The following is a 10979-nucleotide window of genomic DNA, read 5'->3' as shown; positions in this document are numbered from 1 at the left end:
ATATGAGATAGCACACAGAGCCTGCCGCATAGTTTCTACGATTTGTGCATGATGATCAGTACCACATATGGTGTTGCCATTATAGAAAATTCGATTTGTGGTCAGGTAAATTTTCCCCCAAATATTTTTCTTGCCCCCCAGTTTGCCTCCCCAGTAAATTTCCTGTTTGCTGCAATTTTAAGCAAAATTTGTCGATTTTGCCTCCCCAGAAATTCACTTTGCCCCCTCAATGCCCCGAAAAAAAAAAAAAAAAAATCCTGGTGCCGCCACTGTAAAAGTGTGAGAGAGGATAAGAGGTTAGAAAGAGAAGAGGTATGTGAGCTAAGGGGGAACAGCGGAAAGGCTAGGGAACAACGAAGAAGAAGTTGATTAAAATGAAAAGATTGATCGTTGATTAGGAAGTTGGTAAAATTGTTCGTAATAAAAACTGATTGCATTTATTTACGAACCGCGAAAGACGGGTAACCGCTAGTGCATACAATTTATGGAGCCGTGTGGCCGAGTGGATAAGGTGCCCGACTCATAATCCATAGGTTGTGAGTTCGAACCCCACTTGTGCCAACGTGTTGTGTCCTTGGGCATGGCACTGTATCCTCACACATCGTCATCATCCCTATATCTTTGTGTCAAAATTGCTGTGATAGTACGCCCGAATCCTCTCGTTTTTCAAAAGCTACGCATGGCGATTTTGTTCGAGAGGCCGAGCGACTCAGGCTAAGCATACCATTTACATGATATGAGATAGCACACAGAGCCTGCCGCATAGTTTCTACGATTTGTGCATGATGATCAGTACCACATATGGTGTTGCCATTATAGAAAATTCGATTTGTGGTCAGGTAAAACGCAGGTTTTGTTTCCAGTACACTAACTCGAAAAGCAATACACTAATTAGCGGGGCCTTACTGTTTGCTGTGGATATATTTTACTGCATTTTATATAAGTAAAGATTTTGAAATCCAAAGTAAAATTGTGATATTTTCAACTGTTTGAGAAATGAATTATACAAAGGAACCGTGTAAGATCCAGCTGCTGTATCTAGAATACAATGTGCATTACCGACTTTTTTTATCTGTGTCAATAATAGAATATCGATTTCAATCGAATTGAATACATGTCTCCATTTTGAGTTTGTACTACACCTCTGAGCGTTCAAGCGATCGATTTCTAGCCAATCAGATACAATAGGCCTCCTTTTCACCAACGGAGTATTAAGTTTATATTTATAACACTGGCTGTCAACACTGTGCCTCACATTGCCTCATCCCAAGCACAACAACAATGTTGAAAAAATTGACCTCATCATAATGAGTGACAGGCTCCAATCCCTGTGATTCAACGTGCAACCTTCTGATGATGGGATTACTTCACTTAGTTCCAGATGTGATTCAAAATGGCCATCGCAAATGGAATTGTATGGAACAGCACTCTCTTATGATGTTTCTACATGCAGAAGGTCTACTATATAGCATCTCTGAGGCCCGGCTCTGAGGTTAACTGAAAAATGCCAGGTATATATTTCTTGATGTTTCAACTTTGGAATTCCACATCCGTTGCAGGACTTCAGGTCTGTAGATGTCATAATGATTATTTACTAAACTGAAGTCTTGCTTGGAGGATTAGGATTTTCAGGGACATCCATTGCACTTTTTTGAAATACTTGTTAAATTTTCTGTTGATGTTCATATTTAGGTAGTTATTTTGATGAGTCAACTGTATCTGAAGCAAAAGTTGTTATTTTGAACATTCTAATAAGTTGAAGTGTAATTTTAAAAATATATTTTAGATGCGATCGCCTGTCGTCAGTGTTGTGATTGGCTGTGTTAACTTCTAAACTTACATTGCTTTGCCTGGAAGGTCAATCAAGTTTCATAGTGTACACATGCATGCATGACAAGAAAAATGCCAATTACTGGGTCCTTTTTAGAGAATGAATGCAAAATGCGCGAACCCGGTTTAGGAGGTCAAAATTAACGCCTGTTTTCAAGGGAAAGGGTTTGTTTATTTATTTATTTACTTAATCTTTGTTTTTAAACTTCCTAGTTGGTGAGTATAGGGGTCATTTTCGGATTCTGCTATTTCACAAAGCGTATTTCCCTGGCATGTTGTACATCAGGAGGATGATCACCTAAGCATAAGTATTAGAAAATTATAAACAAAAATATGTAGCTTACTGTACATGTAAGGGTGGTACTTTTTAAATAAATTCTGCTAGAGTGGTATATTTAAGAGGGTAAATTTGTTGCAATTTGCAACAAATTTGACCCCCTAAACATGATTGTACCTTGCAAAATAGCACTACATTCCTGTTTAGGGGTGCATTTTGCTCAAAAGGACAAATCTTGTTTAGGATAACAATATTTTGAAAATCCCTGGTCATGCATGTGTACACTATGAAACTTGAGTTCCCCCCCCCCGCTTTGCTTTACATGTTGTCTTGTTTGTAGATTTCAATAGCAATGGACTCTAACCTCGAATGCAAAGCTATGGCGAGTAAATGTGTGGCTATAGACTTCTGGAATAAGCCCTCATGATCAACATGAATCTTTAGATGTATTGATCAGCTGAATGAAACTCGTTCTGGTGCATTGTCGTTTTGTGAATCATCATCAGAATCATCATTGAAACTTTTTAATTCACTATTGTGCTTGATATCTCTTTGACCACAGTCTGGGGACCCAGATAGTTCCAGTAACTGTAACTCGGTATCTTTATTTAACATTATGACATTTCGGAAGAGAAAGTGCTCCGAAAGAATTGCTTTTTACGAGAAAAGGAAGAATGAAGTGAAATTCCAACAACAGCTTATGGAAAGATAATGATGTAAAGGTACATATTATAGATGATGTAGGTATTGAGTTTATATATAAATTATTTTATGGGCCGATGAAGACGGCAAATTTCTTTTTATCGAAAAGGACCAAAATATACAACGCAGCATGTCGAGCGGGCCAGTAAATGTCAGTATGTTGAAGGATAGGACCGAAGACATGCAGGCAGGTCTAGGGACCCAGACTGAGCAATAATAGCCCATCCCTTGTACTTTTGTAGAAGTAGTAAGTACTACATGCTGGATATCCGGAGACTGTTGTTTGAACCTTCGGAGACTACAAGCACCTAGCCTAATTTTGGCATATTGTATGCTATTTACAGGTAGGTTCAGTTTACAATATATATAGTTTTTAGTATACATCTAGTGCAGTGTTAAGTTATGCCGGTAAACCCATATTGGTATTTTCGTTCATCTATAGTACATGTACTATCAATATGAATCATTCCTGGGAATTATTACAATTGTTCCAGTGCATTGCCCATGGCTAGGGGTTCTGGCACCTGGGGAAAGAATACAGAATGGGGCCAATAACGTGTAAAAATACTTTTTGCGACCTGAAATTATTTGTTGTTGACCCTAATATTATTTTTTATCGTTGTTGACCTCAACTTTTTTTTTTTGCCCAGGACACTCAAGAATCTAAAAAGTGGTGGGGAGGGATAAAAAGAATTTAAAAAATTGACACATGTATTTTTGTAACAATATTAAACCACGATATAAATGGTCAAGTTTGGTTCATTTTCATGCCTTTTTGTGAATCATCATCAGGGCCTGTGGGGTTACTCCATAATATCTTGTATTATGAGAAAGTGCTGTTCTAAAAGTTCTTTTTCCATTCTGGAGATCCCCCCATTAATTTATTTTTCTGTTCCAGAGACCCCCATTTGAAGTTCCCAGAATCTTTTGGGTAAATTGTTTGAGTACCTTCCCCCCCACCGGCATCGGGTTATGGAAGTTTTAATGGGCAGATTCCTCAATATTAAAATTTATAACACCACTACCACACCAAATTTTGACAATATTTCAAGATGTGAGTAATTGATGATTATCTCTAGTATGTTAAACTTAAAAATAAAAATTGTTGTGGAATGGGTCAATAAAGTCTCTATCAGTGATTCCAGTGAAAGTGTTAACAAATATAAATTGTCGGAGGATCCACCTTCAAGCTTAGCAATGCCTAAAATGATCTTTTTCTCCCTTTTCTCTTTTCCTTTTCTCCGGTCTCTTCTCTCCTTTCACTTTTCCCCCACTCTTTTTATAATAGGTTAGGAACATACATCAAAGCGACTAGCATTTTTGATCAGTGATTATTGAAAAAGTATATAATGACTGTGTCTTGTGATGTAGTACACAAGTATGTGTGTAACAATGACAGCAAAAATATTTTTCCCAGTGCAATATGTAAATTTTCACATGGAAGTTAACAATTTGGGTTAGAAATGGATAGAAAATTTAGAAAAATCATGTCTCGCCACACCAAGAATTGAACTGGTGACCTCATGTATGCAAGTCTAGCACTTATCCGACTGAGCTACCGAATCTATGATAATATTTGTGAGGATATACATAACATAGCTTGAGTTGATTGATTGATTGATAAATCAATTTTTATATATATTTTTAATTAATTAATTAATTTATTTGTTTGTTTGTTTGTTTGTTTGTTTGTTTGTTTGTTTGTTTGTTTGTTTTGTTTGTTTGTTGTTGGTTGGTTGGTTGGTTGGTTGGTTGGTTGGTTGGTTGATTGATTGATTGATTGATTGATTGATTGCCTCATGTATGCAAGTCTAGCACTTATCCGACTGAGCTACCGAATCAATGATAATATTTGTGAGGATATACATAACATAGCCGAGTTGATTGATTGATTGATAAATCAATTTTTTATATATATTTTTTAATTAATTAATTAATTAATTTATTTGTTTGTTTGTTTGTTTGTTGGTTGGTTTGTTTGTTTGTTTGTTGGTTGGTTGGTTGGTTGGTTGGTTGGTTGGTTGGTTGGTTGGTTGGTTGGTTGGTTGGTTGGTTGGTTGGTTGGTTGTTGATTGATTGATTGATTGCCATAAAGGTCCTACAAAATGTATGAGGTGCTATGATATTGTGGCAAACCTCTCACAGATTTCTGAGAATGACTAGCCTTGTCCTGATCCCATATTCATCAGTATGATGAAATAAATGTTGCAATCATAGGATTACATTGCTTTCTGACCCAATGACTAAGCAAATTACAAAGACATCAACCTTATCCTTAAGTCACATGACCAAATACTACCATTCAGAGAGATTCAAATAGGTCACATAGTACTATAATATATTAACAAATTCATAAGAATCTTAAATCAATTCAACTGAAGGTCTTTGAGCTTTTGAGAATTAAACCAAACAGAAGTTACATGCATGCCAAAGCTGTTGTTGGCAGGGAATGTGCTTGACTAGGCTGGGTATCATTTTGTGTAGGCTCTAAATTTGGTAACTGTTTGAAGTCGTGTGCCTAATAAGAAGGTAAGGTCTTTACTTTTTTATTACAAAAACGTTTTAGTCGTTGGTACTCACTGCATGAATTGTAAGCATAATCATATTTCAGGGATGTAAATCTTCAGGAAATTTCCTGATTTCAGGAAATTTTGCTTATATCTTCCCTGTATAAAGTATAGGGAAATACACATTTTCAGGAAATGTTAAAGCAGTTTCAAGAAATTATGTCAGTGCTTGTTTTCATCCCTGATATTTGTTTAAAGGTATAAGTTTAGATAAGATAATAATAGGGTAGATAATATGTAATAAACTTGTACCAGGTTGAAAAGCGGTAAATGTAGAGGTACTGTAACAGCGACTAAAGGTGGTGAGCTATAAACACTCATATATATATATATATATGGTAACTAAAATGATAAATGGCAATCAATCAACCAATGAACTGTCTGGCATTTATGTATGAGTGACATGCCTATAGTCTATAGCCTATGTTAAAGGTCACTAGCCAATATTCAGTTGATCAATTATTGACATTGTCCACAGGCATATATTTAAATATGTACTTATCAATGCACAGTCTGTGTAATACAAACAATTTATTGCATAAGAATAAGTTATTCAAGCCTAACCATGCTAACTACAGCATTCCATATTGGTGAGCATATAGGCTGTCCTGCTTTGGATAGATGATGTAATATATAGGCCTATATCTTAATGCAGGCTTAAGTTCAATATTATACCAGCATACAGGTGTTTTATTGAGGTGAGGACTCAATTGTCATCGAATCACAACATAACCATATTGCTGTCTATTAAAGCTTAGTCATAAGAAGGTAGGGCCTACAAATTATGATATATTGTAATTGCCAATCACTTATCACATGTACACATAGTTAGTGCTGTTTATAGGCCATCAGATTAGCCCAGAACACTACATGTATGGCAGTGTATTTCTGATCCATGTATTTGCTATAGAAGTAGTGATGTGACAAGACCATAGTACGTACACTATTTATTTTGAATGTATTGCTCCAAACTCTAAGCACTAAAATGCACTCATCAACTTGGTTTGTTGTTGTTGTTGTTGTTGTTTTTTATTTCTTCTATGACCTGGGACACTCAAGCCATGTTCAGACGTGGGTACTAGTCTGCATAAATTTACACCGGCATAAATTTACACCGGCATTCCAAAGAATTGACTTAATCTCACACGCACGCGTTCACACCCGCTTACTCTGACTACTTTACCACGGGCTCGCAGACAAATTTAACACAACCTTCGCAGGGGACCATTGAATACTCGGAGTAACTTCTGGAAGTAAAATGGCAGTGCTGCATACACGAGGCGTTGCTTTCAACAAGTTGCACAAGTTCCAATAGGCCTATGTTGGGTATCATCGAAATGCCCAAATGAAATTTGTTTATTTATTGGTCAAAACAAATTGCTGGTGACAGTGTTTTACTTTTTTGTTAGCCGCAATTTGTTCTTCTGCTTTTTAATATTTTTTTTCAACATTTTACTAATTTCTCCACGCCTACCCCATGCATCAGTGGTAAATAGAATTATGAAAAAGTATGAAATAGTGCATTGATATCGCATCGAGCACTATTTGCATCTTGCTTAATGGTGATCTTTCCCAAAAAGCAAACAAAAAGTCACCAGCTCATTGTGAAAGTGCACCTTACTGGTCGTGTTATACTTGTTAACATGGGCAGCTACTCCAACCCACAAGGTTGTGTTTACGCTACATTTCGGCGCTTACTCCTGACAAAAGTCAGGAGTAAATCGTGGGGAAGGTCGGAGGAGGAGCTTATCATGACTAGCGCTCACACTGGCACTACTCCGACATTTCCCACGACCTTCCGCCGACTAGTGCTTACCACGACCATTCTCCGACCTTCTGCCGGCTGTAAACCCATGCGTCTGAACACAGCTTCAATCAGTTGAGGCACAATTATGTGTGAAATGATAGATTGACTATATGATACTGTTCTTTTCAAAGACACTAATCTTATTGGTGCAACTGATCAGCATGATGTGAAAAGAATTATGATCCAGGTCTTTATCCCTGTTCTTTGATAACTATGCAATGCAAAGAAACAGAATAATGTCCAGTGCAGGGCAATGAATATTCAAAAACAGTTTAAACCCATTGCTATGGTAATTAATCCTGTTACATCATTAATTCTATGGTGAATAAGGCCATGAAAGATGGACACTGTGTTTATGCCATATTCAGAGCCGGGGGGGGCATTCCAACTTTGGAGGTGACGCATATGTAGGGCTGTTAAGACCCCCTTTTTCAGCATCGCTGTCACCCAAAGACCCCATATTTTTTTACAAACACATGCTCTGTCATCCGAAGACCCCTTATTTTTCCATTTGAACTGTCACCCAAAGACCCTTACAAGTTCAATTTGAACAGCAACTTTCATTTACCACTGATTTTGTTACTTATTTTGAAAACCCAAAGAAATTTGAAGCCATTTAGAACTAGAAATTTGATTTTCGAGGTTTCTGTGGAGCTTTTTCGCTCTCACCTAAAGATTCTATTTAAAAAAAAGGTCATGTTCTCACCCAATGACCCCATATTTTTTACATTTTGCTTTCACAATGCCCCTTACTATGAATGCCGCTTACACCTATATCCATTTCATACCTATGCGAAAAAGCATGGTCAGCCAACTACAACCTATATCCATTTCATATCAACCATGAAAAATGCCCCCAGTAATTTCCCATGTTAACCTTTTGGTATGGCAAATGGTCAACCAATCATGTTTGCTATGGTTGAAGCATAACTATTCAACAACCAGGATTTCATATTCTTCACATTATGGCTTTTAGACTAATGTTTTTGACCATGGTAACAAACTTCATTTGAGATATTTTGACCATTGTTATGTATAAATCTGTGTATTTAGGCCTATATGACTCTTTAAAATGTCAAAATGGTCTACTTCTGTTGACAATTGAAATTTCCATTGTTTTGCAAGGAAAATACTTGAGCTTTTGAAATTAATAAAAAGGCTTGGGTCTTAAACATGTTAAACGCGGTCTTCTTTCATAGGCCTACAGCTTGCCTGTGAGTAGGCTTAGTTTAAGTCCTATAGGCCCTATTATTGTGTGTAAGCAGTTAGTAGGCCTAGGTAACACCTTCTAATATGCTGACCATACACTGCAAACTTTAATTTAAAATCTTATCATAATTAGAGTACCGCTAAAGTTTCCTTGTTATTTCTTATCTTATCATTTTATTTGTTTCCAAATTTATTTACTTATTCACTTAGTATTGGTATTACTTGCATTGCCTGAATAACTAATATGGCAGCAAACACATACCATGCTACATGTAGGCCTACTCAAGAACACGTTGTATAAAAGTACAGTCACTAGTCACATGACAAAATAGAAACGCTATCTGTGGCAGTGTGGTGAGCATTGGTGAGGTCATACAAATATGTTGCCTTAGCACAGGCAACCAAACAAGCTCTAAACTGGCATTTAGACTTTCAATGGGGTCTGTAACGCACTTCATTTGAGACATTTTGAGATTGTTGAATGGCCTACTTAGCGGTCACCATTGCCTCGCTTTCGTCATGAGGTCTTGTGCTGCTGGCGGTGCATCTGATATTTTATTTAATGTCTTGCATGCAAATGATAGACCTTGTACAGTGTTGCCAAAACTTTTCAGTGTCAAGGCGTAGCGCATTGACTTTTCGCCAGGTCATGTAAAGGATTCTCAAGTGAGCCCAATTTTTTTCAGCTTTGGCCAAAAAGCGCTGGCTAATACCGGATATTTGGGCGGATTTACCCTTTAATTTAGAACGCATGAAACACCCAATTGAAAAAGTGGAAAAGCACTTGACTTTGAAACTTCCGGTACTTACTGGGAAGTTATGATGACCGATCAATAAATGGTCACAAAACCCATTGTAATTTCAATTTGAGCTTCAAAGACTCAAAACCTTTTGATAAATCGTTGCTAAATTGAAAGGAAAATACATCAAATTAGTGTCATGTAATAGTGAGACTGACAAAAGTAGCCCAATTTTAAAATGTTGGCAGACAAGTAGCGGCATGCTTTTTTTGAGTAATTTGTGGCAAGTGATTGGTATTACTTGCATTGGGGAATAACTAATATGGCAGCAAGTAGCCAATTTTCCAAAATAATGTAAGCGCCTTAAAGTAGCGCAGCGTTGGTCATCACTGACCTTGGATAATGTTTAAACACTGATAATCCATATAGACTCTCCAGGGTAGATATTTACATGTGCTGTGGCAATAATAGCACTTACCTCATTTTGAGTGTGTTACCATATTTGGTGAGTTTTGTTTGTGTTCATTGTCATAGTCATAGATAAGCTTAATATATAATATGCAATATTTTATTAAAATACCTCAGGGGTAATGAATAGACATTTGGCTATAACAGATCAGGATGCTGTGAGTATAAGTAGCACAGCAATATTTAAATTGAGCTGGATGTTTTACTGAGAGGATTGCTGTAGGCCTATATCACTATCTTCAAACCGCAGTATATACTGAGATACCATCATAGCTGAAAGGTAAATTATACAATTAGGTGAATATAAGGTTTTTGTATTCATACATTGGGCTGTATATTGCCAGCCTGACGATATGTCAGGTCATACTGTGGATTCATTTTATTCAAATTAGCCGCACAAACTACTTTGTGCGCCACCTTAGAATTGCATAGAAGGAATTCAATAGGCTTGTTCAGACGATCGCTTGTAAAGTCGCTTTTATAAGTACATTCGAGCTATTCTCACCTAAGCATTGTCAATTATTGTCAATATATTGAACATCGTGGTAATGTAGATAAATGATATATATGTTTTCCCTGTTAGCTTTGTATCTCTTGCCACTAACATGTACGTCAGTATTAATTAGTATTTTGTAGAACTAGATTATTGTTTTATTGTTCTTGACTATACCTGTATGTTGGGTTTAATGTCAATAAATTGATTGATATTGATAATTTGCGACATATACTAATGAGCTGTTTACACTGGACTGGAGACACCCTATAGTACTTCCTACAACTTGAGAACAAGTCCTCAAACATTCGAAATTTGTAGTTAATAGGCCTACAATTAACTGGCCTGACAGGTAGTGTGCCATGCTGTTTGTGAAATCTTTTAGTTTCTTTCTGTCTTTATATGTTGTATTATATTTTTTCTATGAATCGTTGCAAAATTATCTGAAATCTGTATCTCATTATTTACACACAAAAATTAGTGATAGAGAACATGCGCAATTGCTAATATTTCAATATTTAATGTTATTATATTTATCAAGGTGCCATCACCATGGATGTACCAGTAGAGGAAGAAGTGCAAGTTGAAGCAGTATCTGAATCAATATCCATTACATGGCTACTTATCTACACAGGCTTGGCATTGCTGATTGTGTAAGTTGGTTAAGGGAAGGGGTATGAACGTTTGGACAGTATTTATTGTGGGACATTAGAGCACATCAGACATATCGAATTGCATTCTGGATATGAAGAATGTCCTTCTGATATCAAATAATTTTGATTTTTTGAAATTCGCAATGTAATACACATTTTATGGCAAATCATTAAAAATTTATATTTTTGATATTATTTAACAGTATTTGAAGTAAACTTTATAAATCTGACGA

General features: G+C 36.4%; 1 protein-coding gene across 1 annotated transcript in view; it reads left to right on the top strand.

Moving 5' to 3' along the window:
* Positions 1–3123: 3123 nt before the first annotated feature.
* The window catches only part of LOC140153062 (cytochrome P450 3A24-like), a 39635-nt gene continuing 31779 nt past the window's right edge, over positions 3124–10979 (top strand). Inside the window, exons 1-2 of the mRNA XM_072175664.1 lie at positions 3124–3153; positions 10635–10746. Of these exons, the coding sequence (XP_072031765.1) occupies positions 3141–3153; positions 10635–10746 (125 nt within the window). The 5' untranslated portion in view covers positions 3124–3140. The remainder of the gene's footprint in view (positions 3154–10634; positions 10747–10979) is intronic.

The sequence above is a fragment of the Amphiura filiformis genome, chromosome 5, assembly GCF_039555335.1.
Source record: "Amphiura filiformis chromosome 5, Afil_fr2py, whole genome shotgun sequence".
In the NCBI taxonomy this organism is placed as follows: Eukaryota; Metazoa; Echinodermata; class Ophiuroidea; order Amphilepidida; family Amphiuridae; genus Amphiura; species Amphiura filiformis.
The sequence above is the reverse complement of the archived record's forward strand: the minus strand, read 5'-3'. Positions and strand labels throughout refer to the sequence as shown.